This window comes from Vidua macroura, chromosome 5 (assembly GCF_024509145.1).
Source record: "Vidua macroura isolate BioBank_ID:100142 chromosome 5, ASM2450914v1, whole genome shotgun sequence".
Taxonomy (NCBI): Eukaryota; Metazoa; Chordata; class Aves; order Passeriformes; family Viduidae; genus Vidua; species Vidua macroura.
The window spans coordinates 53,211,838-53,235,957 of record NC_071575.1 but is presented as its reverse complement, the minus strand read 5'-3'; the positions used below and the strand labels follow the sequence as shown (position 1 = coordinate 53,235,957).

At 35.7% G+C, this 24,120-nt stretch overlaps 1 protein-coding gene across 2 annotated transcripts in view; it reads left to right on the top strand.

The window, feature by feature from the left end:
• Window positions 1-24,120, top strand: part of GRM8 (glutamate metabotropic receptor 8) — a 301,344-nt gene that overhangs the window by 231,325 nt on the left and 45,899 nt on the right. For both annotated transcript variants that reach the window (XM_053977511.1, XM_053977512.1), the window contains exon 7: window positions 4,474-4,610. In XM_053977511.1, the coding sequence (XP_053833486.1) occupies window positions 4,474-4,610 (137 nt within the window). The remainder of the gene's footprint in view (window positions 1-4,473; window positions 4,611-24,120) is intronic.

Below are 24,120 nucleotides of genomic sequence, written 5' to 3'. Positions count from 1 at the left end.
TCTGGCTATTTTAACCTGCATTTTGAAAGGCTCATAAACAGCTGAGGTCGCAGAAACATTCTGAAATGTCTAGCTGAGGTGCTAGTTTAACATCCAGCTTTGTTTAATGCTGATTGCTGCAAAGTGGGAAGGAGGAGGGAGAATTTATTTCAGTACCAGAGTATTACTTTATACCTAAAAATTGTAAATAAGTCCTTTGCTCAACAAAGAAATACTTCTGAAACAGATCTCAAAATAAGTTAGTAACTATGCCTTTATATTAAAAAAACCCAACCCAGCCCCAACCAAATTGAAAAAGATTGGTATGAAGGAGAGATGAAGAATGTAAAAGCTCACACATGATTTTCCATAGTTAGCCAAGCTTACTAAGTAATCTGGAAATTCTACGAGGTACCTTTGTTCTAGACATCCAGAATAGATTAAAAATTTAGTTAAAATGGTGACAGATTGAATACAATTGTCTGAGTCATTCATGAGTTGAAATTACACAACCACATATAGAATAAAATATGAAAAGGCTCAAAGACAGTTCCCTCATTTCTCTTTAGCTATTTTATTAAATGATTGCTTTAAAGATATTTTTAAATTTTAAATCAATGAAATTGTTTTTAAAAAAGCAGCCTGCTTTCTCTATTCTCTATGGTGGTCTACACTAGCATTATAGGAATATTTATCCTGAGCAAAAGTAACATTTTTCCTATTATGGTTTCCACTGAATGTGGTTCCCAAATGAAGCTAGCCAAGTTCGTTCTCTAGTATAAATACTCAAGAACTGTTTGTTGTGGTTTCCCAAAGTACTTTTTACCTAAGCTGGAATTTATGTAGTCCTGGCTCGCTACCTCAGGTCTTTGTTGTATTCCGTGTTATTTCTCTCTACAGTGTGTTAAATTTAAGTTTTGCAGGTAGACCTCAATGTTCAATAAGAGGAGCATTTAAATTGTCTTGAACTTGAACTATGATGCAATTCCCTGCAATGGTACTGATAGAGTATATGTGGCAGTACCAGATACCAAGAGTGCTCAGTTCTGCATATCTGGTTGTCAGAAAAAGAGACACTTTTATACTTCAATGGCATTTGTTTGAGTGTGTATACTGAATCCAAGTTTGCCTCCTCACATGAGATTAGCTGTTATGGTCAGCTACAGTGTTTCTGGACATGGTTTATTATCTGCTCTCTCTACAGTGTTAATCAGTTTTTTCCACAGAAGTATGCACTTTAATTTGATGGACTATCCAACAAGTATATTTTCTTAGAAAACCTTTTCAATTTGAGGACTATCCATTCTCAGATGCACTCTTCATTTAGATCATTCACCAGGGTATATTTTTCTTCAGATGAGATTAACATTTTTAAAGAATATTAATTAACCCTTGGTAGTTTGTTTATAGCCTTGAGACATCTAGTTTGTCTTACACTTCCATTCTGTCCTTACACTTTCAAGGCTTCTGCTACCATCTTGTATTCACTATTTTGGGAACCACTGGTCAAATCCACAGGTTTTCTGCAAATGCCTTTAACTTTCCTTTCCTGGTTATGTAGCTAATGGTTTATTAGAACAATCCAGTCATGCATACGTCCTAGTTATAGTTCATTAAATGTTTCATTCCAGAATGGAATACAAATATAATAAGACATGGATTAAAGCAATAGTCTCCTTGTTAACAGAATATACAAGTTATGGCAGCATTGCTAAAACACAATCAAATATACTCTAGGGCAGGCACTGTGACTGTTACTGCACTTTCTAAAATCCGCTGTTTAACAAAGGGATAGTGTTTTTTGCTCAGTGTTAGGGAGTGTAAATCTTCTGTGACTTATTCCAGCTTTTAGCAAGCCTGATTTTATTAACTTGACAAAGGTTGTTTGACTTTTGCCACATGGGAAAAATCTTGCTGGACTCAGTTGGTGAGGCTGCTGAATTTAGCAAGTTGCTATGTCCCTGTTGATTGTGGTGCTCAGCATGAGATGCTGTTGTGTTCTAGCTGAGAACAGCACTACACCCAAAAAATAAAGATAGCTCTGGTTTGGACTAGTCAGTCACTTTGTACATGTGTTTTGGATTAACCCCTGCAGCAGAGCATCACACAGACTCACTCCCTCCCCCATCAGCTGGACTCGGGAGAGAACTGGAAGGGTAAAATTGAGAAAACAGATGGGTTGAGATAAAGACAGTTTAATAAGTGAAGCAAAAGCTGCACACATAAGCAAAGCAAAAGGACTTCATTCACCACATGCTATGGGCAGGCAGGTGTTCAGTCCTCTCCAGGAAAGCATCACACATAGAGTGAGTGATTTAATGCCATCTCCCCAGCTGTCCCCTTCTTCCTTCTTCTCCTCCAGGTTTATATACTGAACATGATGTTTTATGGTAGAGAATATCCCTTGAGTCAGTTGGGGTCAGCTGTCCTGATTGGTCCCCTCCCAACTCCTTGTGCATCCCCAGCCTCCCCGATGGTGGAGTGGGACGAAAAGCAGAAAACACCTTGACTCTATGTAAATGCTGCTCAGAAATAGCTAAAACATCCCTGTGTTGTCAATAGTTCTTAGCACAAATCCAAATCAGAGCCCCAGTAAACCCATTATGAAAAAAATTAACTTTATGGCAACCAAAACCAGCAGAAGATATTTTTAAAGCCAGCTATATATTATAAGCTCACACTCTTATTGCTGAGCATAATAATGTCTTAAGTTCCCATTGCTCTTAATGTACACCAAGAATATTTCCTATCTGTTCATAAAAATGGCTGTTTTTTCATGAGGTCTTCAAATGCTGCTGAGTGGAAAGATGAATTCTATTTTTACTATACAGTAATATTTTGAAGGTTACCTCCATAACTATGTACCAACAACAGCTGAGGATGTGTTTGTTGGGTGGAAGAAATTTATTGCATCAACCTGCTGTGTGACCAGTGAAGAATAATATTATTGCTTGAAAGATTGTAGACTGGGATTTTTCTTGCCCTTCATTCTGTCAAAAGAATTGGGAGCAAAGCATGAAGACTTTTCCAAAATTTTCTGTAGAGTCTCTTCTATCTTCATGGGGTCTTAAGTCTTTACCACACATAATTTTTGATACTCGTCTTCCATGATTGCTCACATCCAATTTTTGCAGCCAGAATTTTTCTGGCAAAACTGTGAAATTGGCACAGTATTTAATGTGCCACTTGTCACTCTCAAAACACTGTTTATTTCACTGGATATCAATTTTATATGAAAGCTGTTATACAAAACAAAATGCTTTAGAGAACAAAATACTTTATGGGAGAGAGACAGACAGACATACAAGAAGAATTTATGTTGCAATCTTGGAGTGTGTATACTGCTCCTACTTCTACTAGCTTACTTCTTCTTGATAGGTACCCAGAATTTCAAGCTTTTTTTTAATTCTCTGGAAACCACTCACAGTGGACTTAGTGCCTCTAGCCGATATATTAACATGTGTTATAGTGTAGGAATTTACTATGAACTGGCTATTCTTTTTTTGGGTGTTTACATGGAGAAACATGAAAATATTGTGAGGGCATTTTGTGGTGGTTTGGGTTTTCCCCCAGTGAAGATAAATTTCAACAATCACTGAAAAAGAACATTAGCATACTTGAATTTTTCTTCAATGGACCTCAACTATAAATATGATTCATCTATATATAAAAATTTGGGGAAGGGGTGTAGCTTTTGAAAAGTCTCTGCAGTAGTGCAGGTCCTTGATGTCACCTTGAAGGAATCCATCAAAATATGTTCTAATTTGGCTGGTCTGGTTGCCAAGGTAGATGTGTAGTTTTCAATCTTTGAACATTTTGTTGATCAAATAAGAACAGTGTCGATTTATAACTTTTGACAGCTTCAGCAATGGCCTTTTCTGTCAGGTAGTGCCGTGTATAGAGGAGAGAGCAACAAGCACAGCTGATGTACTTAATTTATTTTGATAAAATACCTTTTCATAGGTGGTCAGTGTTAGAAACAGCATACTTAACTGTGACACAATTTAAACATTTGCATCTCAAGGTCTTTTATGAGTATTGGCTTCTAAGTTGAGGATATTAGCAATATTTTTGTACTTAACTGGGAAATTTTTAATGTAGTTCATCACAAGATTGCTATTTTTGCCTACTGCCAAGTATACACATCCTAAAGTGAAATTATGTCTTTCTTCATGTCAAAAGAAATGTCTTAGTTTCTGTTTTATTCTAGAATTGCCTAATGTTCTATAATACACACACAAAACACCCTCAACCAAAGAATCAGAGAAAAAGACAGCAAAGGACTATATCTTAAAATTATTTTCATAGAATCATAGTGTAGATTTTGTGATGATGATAATAACATACATTTTGTTTTGGGGAGGTTTTTGAATTTATTATTATACTATATTTGCATTATGAAGAACCTGTTCAATTTCTAATTAGTATTTTTTCTTTAATGTATATTTTTAACATTCCTTTAAGGGTATTTACTGCTTTTAATATTTTTTTCAGGGAGTGCTGGAACACCTGTGGTTTTCAATGAAAATGGAGATGCTCCTGGACGCTATGATATTTTTCAGTATCAAATCACCAACAAGAGTACAGAATACAAAGTAATTGGGCAGTGGAGTAATCAACTTCATCTAAACGTAAGTCCACTGTTTCCCTTAGTATTGTCCTGCTGAAACTGGCTGCTCATGGTTTGGACGGGCACACTGTTCACTGGGTAAAAGACTGGCTGGAGGGCCAAGGCATCCAGAGATGACAGTGAATGGAGTTACGTCCAGTTAGCACCTGGTCACAAGTGGTGCTCTCCTGGGGTCAGTACTGGGGCCAGTCCTGTTTAATGTCTTTATCAGTGATGTGGATGTGGTGAACATGTGCACCCTCAGTAAGTTTGCAGAACGAGGCCCAAGTTGAGCAGGAGTGCTGATCTGATGGAGAGTAGAAAGGCTCTAAAGAGCACTCAGGACAGGCTGGATCAATTGCCATGGTTCAACGAGGTGAAGTGATGAGTCATACACTTGGGTCACAACAACCCCAACAGTCTGAGGGCAAGTTTCTGGCTGGAAAACTGCCCAGCGGAAAAGGTCCTGGGAGTGTTGGTTGACACAGCTGATTAGGATATGTAGTGTGCCCAGGTGGCCAAGAAGGCTAATGGCATCTTGGCTGTACAAGAAATAGTGAGGACAGCAGGACCAGGGCAGTGACTGTCCCTCTGTACTTGGCACTGGAGAGGCTGCAGCTTATCAAATCATAGAATCATTAAGGTTGGCATAAACCTCTGAGGTCATTGAGTCCAACCATCAAGCAAACACTGCAAGGACCACCACTAAACCATGTCCCTATGGCCACATCTACAAATCTTTTAAATATCTTCAGGGATGGTGATTCCATCACTTCCCTGGGCAGCCTATTCCATTGCTTGACTACCCTTACAGTGGAAGAATTTTTTCCTCTTATGAAATCTAAACCTGTCCTGGCACAACTTGAAAGCATTTCCTTCTGTTCTATCACTCAGTACCTGTGAGAAAAGACTGACCTCCACCCATCTACAACCTTCTTTCAAGTAGTTGTAGGGGCCAGTAAGGTTCCCCTTGAACACTGCAAGACATTGAGGGGCTGGAGCATGTCCAGAAAAGGGCAATGAAGCTAGTGAAGGGTCTGGAGCACAGATCTTGTGAGGAGTGGCTGAGGGAGCTGGGCTTGGTTATTCTGTTAGGTAGAAAAGGAGCCTCAGGGGAGAATTTACTGCTCTCTACAACTACCTGAAAGAAATAAGTGATGGGACAGGGGAAACTATTAGAAGCTGCACCAGGGGAGGCCAATGGTTAGACTTGATGATCTTACATGTCTTTTCAACCAAAATGATTCTATGGTTCGACCAATCGGATTATGATACTGACATTGGAGAATACTCATTTGAGTATTAAATTATTTTAAACACTTAAAAAATATTATTTATTCTCTGTCAGCTGGCAGAACAAAGCACTTCCCCTCTCTTCTTGAGAAGACAGTAAAAGATTGCACAATAGCCTGAATCAAATTCTTTATATTTTCAAGTCAGATGGGTCGTGTAGTTATCAGCTCCTTCAGATGGTATTTTCAAATAACTTTATATCTGTTATTCCTCAGAGAGATTAATAAGTTTGGCAAAGAAATAATAACTCTTCCTTTAAAAAAAGGTATCAGACGAAATGATGGGGACAGGTAAATTGCCCAGGTATTTCAAATAATATAAGAGGATGCAAATGTGTTTCATAAAAGACAAGTTTGAATTTTAACCACTTCTGATTTAGTTAAAACATTGGGATGATGAACTACTGCAATAAAAATATTCCTTGAATATAAAGGGAGACTTTAGTGTTTTTCTACGTTAATAACTAGGATTTGTATTGTCCCTTATTACTTCGTAGCAGAAGGAATAAAAACCCACAATTTACCCATCTTTAGATGGTGTTTTTAATTGTTGTCTTAATGTGCTTTGCAAGTTTTGGGTTAGTTAAGTTCCACTTGTGCATGGAATTATATTTGGGATGAAAATTGCCATCTTAACAAAATTCAGAGGATATATTACATAGATTTATATGACAGATAGGCATCAAGGTTTAATTTGAGAAATTTTTAGGTCCAAGGTACTTCTTTCTGGAAGAACATGTCTTTGTGCAAAGAGAGAAGAAGAAAAATTAAGTTAATCTCTTTCCTTATTAGATATGTAATATACTTGAGTTGTGTTAGCCGTTTGGGTATCTCTGCAAATGTGAAATACCAATGTTGTTTGCTAAAGGCTGATGAGAAGGGCAGCAGTGTGAATTGATGACTAGATCCACCAAAGCAAGTTTATGCAGTGAATTCAATAAAACAACAAAAAGAAGGTTTGAAATATCTCTGGTTTTCCATGTGAGAGGTTCCTGATGAAGAGTTACAAAGACAGTGTAGTAAATATTTACAAATTATTCTCCTGTTCAGACTATTTTGCAATAATTATCTGAGTGCTATCCACAATAACAAATATGATGACTCCCCATTTTCATTCACAGCTGCTAAACCACTTTAGCATAGCTACAATTTAATATCTGTAACTACTTGTCAGGGACTCATTTATTTAGTTATTCTGCCCAAATAGAAAAAAATCCTACCAACAGAAGCTGTGTGTTGCAGATTGTGTGGCAGTGTTATTTCCCTTCACTAAACTGATATCTGTCTATTGAAAGGCATGAAAGGAAAAAAAAAATGGTTAAATAAGTTTAATATTAAACATTAATTTCTGGAAAACACTACAGTTAGATCCTTATCATAGCTATTATGGAATACATTCCAGATTTTGATAATTGCTACATTTTTCTGAAAAGTTAGTGTTTATTAAATTAACTCAAAAACTGATAAACACATTTTGTACAAATGCTAGTACTAACATAACAGTTATATAGTAATATCAAAAAAGATACAGAAAAAATTGCTTCAATTTTAATTTCATTATGATCTGCCTTTTTCTATCTCCCCATAGATTTCTAAATTTTTCATTAAGCCTGTAGTTTTTCAGTCCATTATTTCTGCCTCATGTATATGTACACAGGGGAACTCTGAAATATGATTGGATTGATGGGTACTCATACCCATCACACCAACCACATAGATCACAAATCTAACAGGAAAGGATTTATCTAAGGATGCCCTAATTAACTCTCATTAAGTTAAGGATGTGTTAGAATGTTGTTTGGCTCTCTTTTTTCACCACCATCATCTCACGTGCTGGATGCAACTGGTTTTTCCAACTCCCATGCAAGCTCTGTGTAGTATATGGAGTTGTGAATATACGAGTGGGCTGGCACAGTGCCCTGCAGTGCAAGCTTCTGCTCCCAGCCTTGTGTTAGGGTCCTGCTCTTGCTCCACCACCCCCTGCTCTGCTGCAGAGCCCCTGCTCACACGGGCCAGGATGCAAACAGGCACACAGGGCTCGCTCCTCCTGCACATTCACTAAACTCTTAGCAGGTGTTGATGGCAGTTATGACAGATGATGATCTGCTGTGGCAAAGCTGTTGCCTCCTCTCACTAGACAAAATATATTAAAACCAAGCAATCTTTTTGAATGATTGTCAATACTTCAGATCATCATATTGCAAATTAGGAAGTGCTTTTGAGTGCCAATGAATCATAGGGAACACAGTGGATGTTTTCATTAGTTTCTGTGAAAACATCTATATTTATTGAAAGTGAAGCAGTATTAAGATGGCAGAACAATTTTTACCCTGCTGCTCTTTAAAGTAGATGCTTTTAAAATATAATACCTTCCCCCCTGTATCCTTTCTCCTCTAGTTTACTTTTAATGAAGATATATGTAACTATGATTTTGGTGAATATTTGTAAGCTAGATATCCTCTGTAGATACCTCTACCCTGGTTTTTACAGATATTTCTTCCTCAAATTGTGTGGTAACATGTTGTAGCTATGATATGTTTATGATTATGTTCATCTATGCAGCTGGTATTGTGCTTCAGAAAATGTATAGTTTTTATTCATCTGTTCATTTTCCCTGTCAGAAAAATAAATCTTGAAAGTATCACGTTTTTAGTACAAAAAAATGGAAAAATGAATGTAAGACAAACTAGAACATATCTTCCATCTAAATAACTTAATCCAAAGGTTTCTCTTTTCTATTTCTGATTTCCTCATTCCCCCTACTTTTAAATTTTCTTCATTGAGACTTCAGTAACATTAATGCTCTCCTTTAGGCTAAGTGATCTTTTAAATTTCCTCTAAAGCAACTATAGCTTCCAGATACAGGCACTTCATGACTACTGATCAGTCCTACTCCTGTAATTCTTACAAAACAAATGCATGACAATTCTGATACAATAGATAAATTAAGAAACAATAACCATCTTCCAAATTTAAATTTTTGCATGATTCTTGAGTTTAAAAAAGGTATCTCAGTCTTCGACAGACACAAGAAAACTCTGAAAGCAAATATTTAGAAATGTCCAACAATAATCTCAAATAACCTGATTGTCTGATGATTCTGACCAAGTAAATTTACACCTCTTTTAGTAAAGTCCTTTTACTCTCCAAGGTTTCCTGACTTTAAGTGATCTTAATATACTGGAAACAATCAGACCTTTTAAACTTTTAGTATGATTTTAAAGGAAGAAATAATTGCCTTAGAATTTCTGCTCATTGACGATACTTTAACTGTCAGTGTTTTCTGTTGTTTATTTTCATAATTTTCTTTTCTTTATCAGTAGAAAAAGATAACTTAATTTTCAGGGCAGTCTGATAGTTAAAATGCTTTCTTAAAAAAAAATATGGTTTTTATGATGAATAAAAATCCAGGCAAAGGTAGCTGTTTCTGCAAAAGTTATGTTTTATTCATATTGCAACAGTATTTTGCATACCAGGTCACACGTAAAAGTTCTCTACAAATGTGTGGGTTTAGCAAATTTGAGCTCTCAACCATGTAATATCTGTACAAGTAAAGTTGTTAGAAACAAGCTTGCTTTTTCTTGCACTTATAATTTGAATCAAGTTCTTTTTATGATTAATAATGAATTCACCCTTAGAAACTGTGTTCTGTATTGCATGTGTTGTTATAAGGGCTAGACAGAGATGTTGACTGGTGGCTTTTGTCAGTGGCAGTAGATGGAAATAGTCCCAATCCTAAAGTTTTAGTAATGAGTTCCTGAGTACCTTTCCTTAGAAACCCATTCAGTTTGTTTGGGTTCATTTCTGAATATCTTTTTTTCTCTAAACATTTCTTTTAAAATGCTCTAAATGCATTCTAAAATGCTCTATTTTTAAAGCTAAATATGAACTGGAAAAATAAAAGTTGAAATGTCAAAGAATTTTAAAATCTAATATTTGACTTTTTTAAAAAAACACATATTTTTAAATACAGTTTCAAACAATCTCAAATTGCATTTCAAGCTTATACATTGTTTTGATCTATCAAAAACTGTGTTTAAAGACCCCAGTATGAAAAAATATGTAGATCTAAATCCATATTCTTCCAAGCTAGTGATTTTGATCTTCTGATGAGTCTTCAGGGAGACACAATTATTGGTGATTTCAAAATCACACATTTAGCTGATGCAGTTAAAATGCTTGTGTGGATATCAACTCATGTGATACTACTCCTTAAGAAAAATCCAAAGCAGATAAAAACCTTGCATGTTTCCTTGGAGCTGCTCAAGGCTGGGTTGGATGGGGTTCTAAGCAACCTGGTCTAGTGAAAGGTGGCCCTACTCACAGCACAGGGGTTGGAACTAGATGATTGTTCAGGTTGCTTTGAACCCAGGCCTTTCTATGATTCTGTGTTTCAAGTGAAAACACTGAATTTTGAAGACACAATTCACTTGTACTTGTTTTATTGTTTGGTTTGGGATTTTTGTGTGTTTTGTTTTGTTTTTCACCAGAGCACAAGAGTTCTGTTAAAATAAAAAAGAGATTTTACAATAACAGATTTCTAATATTCTCTTAGAAATAATAAGATACATAAGCTTTCATATTTATGGAGTGTATGCATTGAGGATATAAATGACTCAGGGGCATCCATTTTCCCATAATGATCTTGATTTATGACTAAAACTATAAATTAAAATTACACTGATGTGATGAACTATCAGAGAGACAGCAATAACCACCATCAGCCTTAAGCACAGTGGTTGGTGAACTAGTAAAAATTGGGAACCTCACACTGACAGTGAGCTTTCCTTCAGGCATAAAGAAATCATAAAGATATTTGAATCAGTATTTGATTTCTCCTTTTTTTTCTAGGCCTCATGTCTTGTATCTAATACTGAAGGAATCCATCAACACTGAAATTGGTCAATTATTTTTGGAAGTTACAGATTCAAAATCCAGTAGTTCCCTTTCTTGTGACGTGGTAAAAGAAAATGACTCAAAAAACTTCTGATGTTTTCCATAACTGCATTAAATAAGTTTCAAGCTTTGCTGTAGGCCATAGTATTTCATTAAAGAAGTCAGAAAGCCTCTTCTTTTCCTGTGGTAGCTATTATATAATTGATAGACGTTTTTAAAATGCTGAACCTAAGCCCTGTGTTTAACAAAAGAACACAGTACATTGAAATACACAACAAAAGCACTTAGTGCTGTATATGATTGTATCTATAAACAAAATATGACAATCATATGGCCTGCAGGGTGTTCTTCTGCCTGCATGTAATAAGGCAGTAGAGTTCAAACTTTCACTCTAACAAACCCATGTTATCTGACTAAAAATTGTTGATGCTGGATTAAAAATAAAACTCAATGAGACAAGCAAAAATGTTTTAGGTTCTTCTATTCCTCCCAGAATTGCACTGCTGTCTTTCTTTATTCTACATAAGGCTGAAAATAGAAGAGACTGTTATGTTTTTTAGACTAGTTAGGTTTCACAAAACTAGTCCTGATCTTAGCACTGGTCAAGCAGTATGACTCAGGATTTGTTCTTCCCTACTGTTAGTGTCTTAGGTCAATATGAAAATTGTATCTGCTAAGGAGCAATTCTAGATTAAAAGGATAAGTCAACAGTGGCCTACAGTAAATGAGAAGTGGATACAAGACAAAAAATACAAGAAACATGGAATAAAATTGGGATTTTATGATATTGAAAGGTTATGGGTTGTATTGATATAAAATGCTTCGTGATGGAAAGGAAATAGGCTGAATACAGATGTTACAAGAGCATTAAATTATTTTAAGAACTGCCCATATTAGACAGAAACTATTTCAGACAAGATTCAAGAACAAATGACATTAGAAGAACTGAAGAAGAATGACAACTTGTCTTCCTTCTGAAGTTTTTTCACTTTGGTCCTAATAGTCTTTTTTGCCTCTCAATAGAATAGATTTCTTGACTGATTCTCTAGAGAAAAACAAACAAATAAACAAAAAAGAAAATGGATAAAAGATAGCTGCTGGGAAAACCGTGAAATTTGATAACCATTTTTTCTTCATTAGAATGATAGTAAATTGCCAGTGAAACAGTCTCTGCTTGAGAGTTAGGATGAATAGTGACTTTTTTCTCACCTTGTCAGGGTGAGTGAAAGTCAGGTTTCTCAAATGAAGCATGAAGTTGCAGTTGTATGTTTGGCTTGGAATTTGTCACAGGATTCTTGAGTGGGTGGTAGATATTTTATAGCTTTTTGTGTTCATCCTTTGTAAAAGTGGTATGATTAGAATGAATTGTTCTTTGAATAGCCATAACCAACAGGACCAAGTGTATTCCTGTTTTTTCAACAAACTGGAAAGGAATGACAAGCATAGCATTTACGTTTTAAAATATTCTTTTCTCTTTCACAGTAAAAAAATGTGAGTAGTAGTAGAACAATAAAAATTCAGGAGCTTTTAAATGAATTCCTGGAGAGTTTTACATTCATATATAGGACTGCAGAACAGGGTTAGCTACTCCCCTGGTACAAGCTAATGTGAATTTTAGCATTGGCACCACCCCAAAATTTATATATGTCTTGTAATTTGAAAATTGAGCTGCCCTTTAAGGCTTGAAGTAAATTGTTTAAAAGTCCTTAAAAGCAAAAATTGCATATTAAATGATTAAATTAATTATTGTTCATTTGTGTTACATAATGGAAGTCTACCACTAAATTAAAAATCACTAAATGGAAATGAAAAAGCCCTTCAATGGTTATTATATGATGAAAGAGAGTAACCAGCAGTTACCAGAACATTATGATTATTTTTTTCTGTTTGCTTTGCTGCAATTCTCTTCATCTTGCACTAATATTATTTTAATTATTTTAGGATAGTCATCTAATATTTATCCAGGACTTTTCATCCTGATAAATCCCCAAACACAATATATAAAAAAAAAAAATTAAAGATAGAGAACTATTTTCTGAATATCCAAAATGTTATCACTAGATTTAATGGTGATATTAATACATCTTAAGGCAGGGAACGAAAAATGTGTAGGTAATTTAATTGTAACGTCAACTTGCAGTAAGCAGATTTAGTGTTGAATATGTCAATGAAATATGCTTGAAATTACTGGGTCAAAGAAGGAGGATTGCAGTGCTCTTTCTGGTAACTGCAGGAATTTAAGTGAACTGCCCTTTCATGGAAAACTTAGGCATAAGGCTAAGCAATATCTTTGGAATGGTTAACTGATTTGCATCACCAGAGGCCATTACAGCAAGGAACTCCTAGACTTGTGATGTAATTCATCTGTTCTCTTCTTCAGTGCTGTGAGCTCCTTAGCAGAACTGTGACTTCAGTTGGAAAAGTAAAGTAGCTGGACAGAGTCCAGCTGCAAGCAATTATAATGATCAGCCATCTAAAAGTATGCCTTTAGGGAAAGATTGAGCAAACTAGGGTTGTTTAATCTGGAGAAAACTGCACTGAGGGAGGTTGTGTTAATCTCTTCCAATACAGAAAGGATTACTCAGGAAAAGAACTATGTTAGGCATAGTTAATTTGGCTATTAGGAGAAGTGGATTTGAATTACGGTGAGAGATGTCTAATGCAGACATGCTGGAAGATTCTAAGGATGAGGATAATTAAGTACTAGGCTGCCCTGGGAAGCTGGACAATCTCCAGAACTGTGGGCTGGTTGGAGCAGGTAAGCTGTAAATATTGATTTTGCATAGTGATTCAGAGATGGGGTCATCACTTCTAAACTTTTCTGACTTTCATTTGTTTGGCGGGTTTGATCTTCTCATAATCCCCTCAAAGGCAATGTCTTGTATCCTTCGAGCAAATGCTGGGAGGCATAGGAGCAAGTGGACTCCTGTACTTGGTTTTGTGCTGAATACAAGACTGTCTTTAGCAATCTTTAGCAAGGGCTCGAGAAGAAAGCCATGAAATATTTATCGAGTCATAAACCTGGTTATTTATTTAGGATCGTCTTTTGCTTCAGGTTGTGCATCACTTTACTGGTTAAGGACTACTTCTTTACCTTTTTTCCATTCATATATAGGACTCCAATTTGGACTTCTTTTTTACATGCTAGCTGCTTAATATATCCCAAACTGATTTAAGTTCCCTTTTGTGGGTAACAGTTTATTATTGCAGCAGTGGTGATTTCTTTTACTTAGACCTTTTTCCCCTAACACTTAGAGAAGTATTTTCACTGTAAACAAAAGCAATTTACCATACAATATTTAAAATGCATCATTAATTATGCAAGACATAGGAAAAGTAGGATCATTACCATTTCCTGTTTACTTTTTTCTTGTGAATATTTTTTCCTAAATAGGTATGCTGTAAAATCACAAAACACAGCCTATAGAATTTAGCTGACAAGAGGGTACATTGACATTTTTCTATTTTCCTATTTATTTAGCCTAGTTATGATATTTTAATTTGTTCTCAAAACATTTAGTACCTGAAATCTGCATTTACGTTACAGAAGACAGCAAAAGGGATCTCAAGAGACTCTCTAGCCCTTGGATAAAGTTAACATCTTTTACACTCTATGTTGTTTTAAGGGTGAAGACTTTGTAGCTTCTGAAGACATTGTCTTTCATTTTTTAGCTACTCTCATCTCTCCAAAGTGTCTTAAAAATAACTAACTTTACTCTTTATTGCTATAATTTAAGCCTATATTTTATTTTATTCAGTATACATTGTGCACATCCTCATAATTTTCATGTATTTGAAGACTGTTGTTTTACCTCCTAGGCTATGTTATTTCTTCAGGCTATACAAGAGGAATTTGTTCAATTTAGTCACATAGATCGTTTTTTCTAGACATGCTTCTAATCTTTGCAGATTTCCTCTGGACTCCCCATTTGATTTGCCTTCAAAGGGAAATACAATGACCTAACCTTCAGAAAGTGTTCTGACTACAGTCTCACTAGTGCAGAGTACAGGAGAAACATAATTTCATGTAGTCATGATGGAGAGTAGAGGGGAAGATTGTTGTATCTATCTGCATTTATCTGGCATTTTCCCCTTTTGCAACAGTACAACATCGGTCCAATACATCACAATCTACTAGAGCCCTGAGATCTCTTTTTCTTCTGAAGAGCTGCCACCTCTGTCCTTCCTGACCCATAATGTACTGCTGGTTGTCCCTGTTAAACTGTATGCTTCATTTTTTCAGACTCTGCAGTATCATTTGAAATAAGTATTCTGACCTTCAGCATGGCTTCAGCCTTTCCCAATATTACTGCCCAAATCTGATCACCCTATACTCTATTTTATGATCCAGACAAAATGATGGCTATCACAAATATTGAATAATAGCAGACTAACAACAGACCTTTCTAGACCACACCCAGTGCCATCCCTTCCCTTCTGACAGTAAATCAACTACAAATTTTATCTTTCCTCAGCTTTCTGATATAATTTGCACCTAGCCCTTAGGGGCTAAATCTGTTTCACTAGGTTGCTTGTGACTGAGAGTGTAATTTGAGATGTTGTCAAAAATCTTTCTAATGTTAAGATAAATGACACCTGGCTGCTTGTCTCTCATCCACATTGCCTGTTACCCTCTCACTGAAGGAAATGTGACAGCCCATTGATGACAGATCCCTTTTGGTTGTTACTTGTCTTGTTTGTTTTCTCTGTGTTTTTGAAATGTGTTTGTTTATTTCTTTCAGGATTTTTCTTGGAATCCAAGTCAAAATGAATGATTGATAATTCCCTGGCTTCTTCATGCCCTCCCTTTTCAGCATATAAGCACTAGGTTTCCCATTTTCAAATTCTTCATACTTCCCCATAAAGTCTCAAGAGCTTGCTATCTACTCAGTTCTGTAAATATTATAAAATAAACCCCAATATTTTCAGTCCATATGAAACCCTCTCACTTTCTCTCATTTTGAAAATTTTCACCTTTATTTCTTTAGTAAGAGGTATTTTTGGGTTTGGTTTGTTTCTTTCCCCCCTGCCACCACCCCCAATTAAACATGTTGTGTGGCACTTTCTCTAGTTTTAACTTCTTCCTTGTACTTGTATTTGTTCCTGACAGATCACTAGGTCTCTCTGCAGAATTTTAAATTTAATTATTGACTCTTCATTCTAAGCAACAGTGCAAACTTGGCAGTGAAAGCTCTTCTGCTGCTGGAAATCTCAGTATAAAATACAATCTATTTTCTGCCTGTTCTGAGTTAGTTCAGACTTTCACACATTTTGTGTTTGTAGTCTTGCTTCCTCTTTGGAACTGTGTTTAAAGGGCTAGTGTTATTTCTTTTGTTTATGTAGTGCTGAAAATTCAAAGTCTTTAGCATGAAAAGATCTGACTCTTCATGAAGAAGAGCTGGAAAATAAGATATGTACCATTGAAGTGGGAAACCATCTTAAAGTAGTGTTCTGGGGTTTAGAGTTTGATATGTTTCAGGGTATAATGTACTACAGCTTTTCTTTCCTAAAACCAGGTGGGACAAATGTGTCAGGAACAGTTTAGGTATAGTGTCTCTTTTTTTTCCAGACAAGTAAATAAATTTGATCCCTGTATTTCTGCTGAGTTTGTCTGTTCCTCTGTCAGAGTCAATGAAGGTTGCTGAAGTGAGGGCAAATTTTCCCAAAATTTCAAGAGCTTCACTTTGCTAAAGCATTTTTAGAAGCTAAGATGCACAGGATATTTCAGCTCTGTTTTATGCTACTCTTTGAGAGGTCACTGATGAAGCCAATGCCTTCATGCTGTCTGTCTTCTGCTTGGATGGAAAGCTCAGCAAATAGATACAAAATTGCCCCGGTTTCCTCTTTCTGTTACCTCGTTAAAAATCTTTTTTGGCAAAATTTCCTCAAAAAGCCCCTGTTTGAGATGGCTGCTGACTATCATGCTGATCTGTGTTGCCTTAATAGTTTTAGGTGGTCTGTTCTGTATTCTGCTAATACTCTGCTCTCCTTTATCTTATAGTTTGACTGTGAATTCTTTGGGATTGAGAGCATAATGCTTTCTTGTAGATTTGTATAGCCCTTAGTGCAGTTGACATCTTGGTCTGTGAGCAGAGCGGGAATAAAAAGAATATATTATCTGTGTTTGTATTAATTTGTAGGAAGGATTGTGTAGGATGGAATTTAGGACCATTCATTTTTCAGTTTCATGCACACAGTGCCTTTTGCTCTGATCAAGAAATATGAGGTAGATTAAACCATTTAAAAATAGGGGGAAGGATTAAAACCTTAACAAACTTAGCAGCATTTTTTTCTTCATATTGAACTGAGGCTTTTTGTGATTGGCTAATTCCTATTTTTAAAATAATTAAATATTAAAGATAACAAAAAAACTGTGACAGGTTAAGAAATAGTAACTTGTTAGCATAATGGTACTAAATTTACTGGGCTGAACTAAATTAGCTGAAGGTTTAGCCCAGTACATTTGTTTCACAGCCCATCATTAAGGAATTTGGGGACAGCTCTCATTTTGATAAATTCACATTTAACCAATACAGTAATTAAAAGCATGCCATGATGAATATTTTTCATGAAACAAATGGGATTTATGAAATGATATAGTCTTAAAATTAAAAAAAAAATCTATATTAAATTCAAATGGCAACTAACTGTGCTGAATCCTTTGTGTTCCTTTTGTCTATGCTGAGCTGTGAAGTGAGGAAGAATCTAGGGACCACTGGGTTTGAAAGGCACCTGACACAGATTGGAGGGAAATACAGTAGCTATGGCGTACTGGGCTTGGGACAAGCCAGTTCCAACTTAGGTAACTGTAGCTAAAAGAACTGGATATGGGAGGGAGCATGTTTGTTATGGGTATTAAAACTTTCATCAAGAAATGCAGCTAAGCTATTAAACTAGTGATGGGCCTTAGGAAGAACAGAGGAGACTCTCCAGGCACAAAGAAAGTGATGTTAAAAAACTCTTTGCCAGAATTATGCTCCTTTTCTTTTCTCAAAGCACTGAATTTTTTAAGATGTGCTTGCAGGCTATTTCTGCATGATCAACTGCAAGAAGTAAAAAAGTACTTCAAGCATTATGGTTCACATAACCTTAGTACTAAAGCTGATCAAAACCCATCAGTTGACAAAAATGTGATGGTGGAAGATTTCCTCTCAAAAGCCCATTTACTTCAAAATTTAAATCTGAGACGTTTTTTGGGAATTTAATTAGTTAGTTAGTTTGTTTTTAATTTGAGTGTTTGTGAACATAGAATCACAGAATCATGTGAGTTGGAAAAGACCTTTGAGATCATGAAGCGCAACCTATGACCTAACATCATCTTGTCAATTAGACCATGGCTCTTAGTGCCACATTCAATCTTTTCTTAAACAGCTGTTTAATTACATATGCAAAATTATGGCACAGTCTGCTTTTAGTAGCATATAATGACTTCAATCCTTGTGTATACAGCATGAATTTTATTTATAAATGCTCATAAAATTCTCTTCAAGTGCATGTCAGGGATATGTAAGAGCAGCAAGGACCTCTAGGTAAGGATATGTGAGAGAGATTGTCTATGTGAAAGTGGTCTGCATAAAGAATAACTTTGGAAAGCTGATTTTCAGTCTGACACATTGGTACTAATCATATATTTTTAAAATATAGAAACTGAAAGAGCTTTCAAAAAATCTGAAGTCTGCTAATGTCATCTAAAATGGGATGTTTCTGAGGTGGTGTGTTTTGGTTTGTTTGGATTCTTTTATTTTGTTGGGGGTAATTTTTTGTCTCCTTTGTAAATAAAGAGGTTATCTTCAGAAGCAAGTGCTTGAAAATTAATTGTGGTTCATGCTTTCAGTAAAGAAAAAAAAATAAATTGCATATATTGAATAGAAGTGCCTACTAGATTTCTGTAAAATTCCATTTGGTGGTTACACAGTGCAGTAACAGTAACTGTTTATTTGAAGACCTGCTAATCATTGCACTTAGTGTTATCTCCTCCCCAAGGCATTTAAGAATAAAATTATGTTTCCCAAGTATTCCATCCACATTAATGTTTCTTGTTTGGCAAATTGAAGAAGGTATTACTGCAGCTCCTCCTACCTTTGTACCAGGTATCTACTATGGCCAGCAATTCTGAAAGAATCAGAAGAAATCAAATCATGGTACGAGAAAAGTAAAAGTAAAAAAAACAAAACAAAAAAAAACCAAACCAAACAAACAAACAAACAAACAAAACCAAAACGTGCCAAGACCAACTAAAATAAAAAAGTAAGCCAGATCCCAAGCCATATAAAGGCTAGCAGTTTAAGACCGTATAGCACAATTCCTCTGTGTAATTGTGATACTGTGGCATGACTATTCCCTGTTTTAGGTTAACACAGTGTGTTCCTCTATGCAAGTATTCAGCAGTCATGAATTATGAATATGACTTAATTAGTACGGTTGATTTCTTTGAGGTAAAATTACAGTATCAGCCCACTAAATAACATATTTGCATTAATAAAGCAAGGCAAGTATTTAAACTTTTCTATTCATGAACATAAGAATCTTTATATTTTTTTATGGAATTATTTTCCATTTTTCTGTATTGCCTTAGAGCATCCGTCCCTATAAGTATTTTTCTCTATCTGAGAATGACTTGTTAGTATGTTCAGAACAATAAAAATGCAATAAAAATTTTAGTAATTCCAGAGATTGGTCATCTTGCAGTTCTGAAAACTGGAGATGACAAGAAAGATTATGACATGCTGAGAAAGCACAGAACTATGATGATGGTTTTGGTATTGATTCTTAGAAAATATACTGCTCAGTTTTAAAAGTAAAAGTTGTTTTAGTCAAATTTTCGAAACTATAAGTAATTGTTGGGCAAAAAGCCTTCTAAACCTGAGAGATGGACATAATTTATATCCCCACTTGAAATTTAGGCTGTGTCTTCACGAATAATATCTCCTTCCTTCCTTCCTGAACATTTTATATCATACTTGCATAAAAATAATTATACATACAAACATACATGTAAATAGTATGTAAATATTAAAATGCAAACATTCAAAAAAAAAAGTGATCTTAAATTTAACTGTTTTTCCTTTAAGAAAGCTGTGAGAAAAGTAAGTGGTTTGCCTAGGAGGAAATTTGGGCAGGTGAATTTACAGATAGGAGAATTCAGCTTCCATCTGGATTCTTTCAACAACCTGTACTTCTGATCCTAAAGAAAAAGAGAAAAAATTATTTGTCTTGTAGTATTTCAGCCTGATCGTTTCATACTCATCAAGCTTCTCAGACTCCTCAAACTGATACTAGACTGCATTAGTTTTCAAACATACATGGTAAAACCAAATATATAATTCCACGTTCTTTGCAGAACATGGAATTATATCTATGCCTAAAATTACAGAAATTGACATCTCAGTTGTTAGGAAAAATATCTGTATAGGTGTGTCTGGCTCTCAGCAGCCACGGGATGGAGGTTCACTGGCTAGCTATAAATGTCCCACTTGTGGCCGGAGGGCAAACACGCCCGTGGTCTTTGCCGAGACTGTTGCGGGTGGCGGTGATTGCTGCGGCGTGGGTAGCACAGCAGAGGCACAAAGCACGAGGAAACCAAGGCAGAGGAATAAGGGAAGGACACTTATCTGAGCCTCCAAGGATTTAATTCCCGAAGGGGAGCAGAGCAAGTGACCAATCTGAACCGGAAGGGACTACTTTTAAAGGGTAGAGGGAACATGGGGAGGACACAACCTTTGACCCATAGGAGGGCATTAGGGGAAGGGTGCAGGGTAAGGGCTCCCCAATAGAAGCCAACATGGGGAGGGAGCAAACCTTACAATCCAATTCTGCTTCGAGGAAGGGGTGAAAGACAGGGAACACTCCAGAACCAAAGGAGTGTGCTATCTTTGACAGACAGGGGTAAGGCAAGGGAACAAGGGCGGTATACAGGTGGATTGACATGTAGATTGAAATACATTTTGGCAGGGAAAGCTGTGGTAAATAACTCAGGACTGAACCATTAGGGAAGCCAAATGGGGTACAGAGAACGAACCATTACAAACTTATAACAAGGAATATTAAAACATACTACAGCAGAACAAATTGTAAAATAACACACTGCCACGTATAGGGTGAATTATATAAATAATTTGCAGCAATTATGGCAAATCTGGTAACGATATAGATCTTATTCTGGCATGTCAATCTGAAGTAATTCTCACTTTTGTTTTATTTTGTTTTATTTTAATATAAGTTGTATTTTTTGTCATTGACTTATTTCCCTCCTGTACACGTCTGCTTAAATAGTTGTAGGTATACCCAGCTTTCTCTAATAAGATAAATCTATCTGGCAGACAGAATACAATGATCATTATATTTAGACTCATAATGAATTCGTTTAGTTGAACCAGTTTCAGTTTACTTTTGGGTTTTAATGGTTCAGATTACTTGATTGGACAAGGTACATTAAAGACTTTAACTTTTATTGTGAGAATAGATGTATAAAACAATTTTAAAATCTAAATACTAGATGAAATTCCCTTAATTCACTCACTTGCTGTGCTCCTAGGATAGACCTTTTTTGTCACAAGGTAAATACTTCCAGGAACTTGAGATAAAAATAAGAAAAATTCCTAGTGATAGTTGGAGATGATATTTCAGTTCTTTGTCATTGTTATAGCTAAGAATCTCAATATCTATTAGAAGTCCTATGACTTGATATGTAAAACTCCTGATCCTTCTGAAAGTCTTGGCTAACTGACTACAAAACAAGATGTCTATCTGCTCCCACAGCTCTTATAATTGCCATTTCCATTACTCTATCCAGAACTCACATCATTCCATTTGTTACAATAAGAGAATTAAACATTCATTTTTCATTTTTAAATTAATATTTGGCTCTAAGATTTGAAAGAAAAATGAAAATTCTTGCAAGTGATAATATAGTACAATCAGAAACATTTAAATATTACCCAAGCGATGTACTCTGAAAAACCCTTTGAAGGTTGTCCAGGTGTCTTTATATTGTTCATGGTTTGCTGAATTAAGTAACTGATAAGTTTCTCCACGATAATTAAGAACAGTAAACAGAGTGTTTTTGTGCATATATATTGGACACATAATTCAGAAATTATATTTGACCTATTAGTAGCATTTTTGATCAGTCTCCTCCAGTTGCTGAGGGCATTGCTAAGTGAATGAGTTGCCTGATTATTGGAAGAATGTGGGTTCCAGGAATGTGAATGTGCAATTTGTACTGTGTCATGTCAATCTTGTATTCTTTTAGCCAAGTTCTCACATCATTAATTTTGTAGCTCTATTATTATATATTAAAGGGATTTGTATTTGCAATGTTCATGAAGGACAGAGGTGTTTATTTTTTTTTATATGAAATGGCATTTTGTCTGTATTTTAATGGTTTAGTGAACTGTGAATCTTAATGCTGCACGTTAAAGAAAATTGCAGCCCCATCAGGCAGATATCTCATGTAGAGACGATTTTTATATCCATTGAAATAGCAATGAAGCCATTCTCTTTTTGTATCATGATGCATTTCATAGCAAATGAATACACATCTTGCAGACATGCTGTCAAAGTATTTCTGATGTTTTCACTCTGGTATGTATTGGAATAGCAGGAAATGGAACCACATCTTGGGGAAATGTGAGGTGTTTCATGATAGCACATCAACCTATCACGCATTTTCCAAATTTGGAGAAGTTACTCAAATAAAATTGACATAATGTTTAAACCGTTACCAATAATAGATACAGAGTTAGGCTCTCCCAGTCCAGCTGATCTAGATGATGTCAGATACATTTAGCTATGAACTTTGCCTTGTAATATACTGTAGTGAACTGGATCTAGAAGATGTCACATGAAAATGAGGTGCTAAAATAAGTCTTCCAGAAACCATGTTTACCCAAGGCTACTTAACAATCTGAGACCTGCTCAACCTTGGTAGGGTCTCAGCAGTATAAAGAATCCTGCAGACCCAGACATTTTAATCAGTAAGAGCTGAAGAACTGCAGAACTTAATCCTTTTTCAGTATTAAAAAGCACCTTCTTTTCTGTGTTTCTTTTGTCTGACTTTGGCCTCTTTGACAGTTTCTTTCCCCCATGAGAATCTTCAGAAATGTGTACCTAAAGTCAAGATACCCTGAAGTTAGTTTTGTAACATTTGAACTTCTGGATCATTTTAGGGCAAGTTTTCCAAAGTATTTACGTTGTGAAAACTGCAGATGGAAGCATAGTGGGATTTTTAAAAGCAGTTAAACAGACAAGGCAGTTAACTCTCATTTAAATTAATTAGCTATATTGAGCAAGTTCCCCTTGGCACTTTTGAAAGTTCCACTGCTCAGTGTTTATGTCTACATAAAAAATTATGATTTTCAGAAGAGGATGAGCATCCAGCAACTCCCTTTAAAGCTTGACTATTACAGGTTTTCAGTAGTTCTGGAAATTATAGTTGTCCCTTATTCTATGTTCCCAAATGATCCTCCCTTGTTTTGTAGTTTCTTAACAGTCCCTGCTGTCATTTATTGTATAAAGTTAATCTCAGAGAAGAAGTGGGATCAATAGTACTAATTCATAAAGAGAGAAAAGTAATGACATGGGTGAATCTTCTGCACAAGTTCAAGAAACTGGAATCTTTGACACATACAATCAGTGAAAAAAACTGATAGATATTTAACACTATTGTAATTATTTTTTGTACTGCATTTACTTATTACTTTTATATTATGCGAAATAATAGCTCAAAAATACATTACAGGCAAAGACTGCTGCAGGTTGTGGATAGCTGGGAGTGAACCAGATGACCAGAATTAGCATGGCTTTTCAGTTATTAAAGTCTACATGTACAGAAACCCTTAACAGACCTGTTCAAGTGTAATAAAAGCACAGTGCTCACTCTGAGGTACAGTTTCCCCTGCTCTATCTTCTGTTCCTACTACAGTATTGCCCAAGTAACAGTCTGAGGATATACACACATCAGCATTTTGGTTTCAACCAAGAGTCGGCTTGTGAAAGAAATCTACTAATTATTCTCACTTAGCACAATTGCTCATTGTGGAGTGTGTCTTGGGCCAGGTGAACTGGGTTGCTTTTGGCTGAAATGAAAGCAGAATATGCTTTCCAGAAGGACAGTTAATCTTCATTAATGAAGCCCACTGAACTATGTCAAAATTAGGTCAATACAACCTTCTTCTGCAGACTCTAATTTCAAATGCAGACCAATGTTATCATCAGTTCCTCAGAATTAACAGCTTTGCTCTGCTGATTGGTTCCTACTGTGGCACATTGCTTGTTAATAGAGCTATAAACCGAGTTGTCAGATGGTTGTGTTCATGGGAGAATCCCATCTTTCCACAAATTTCT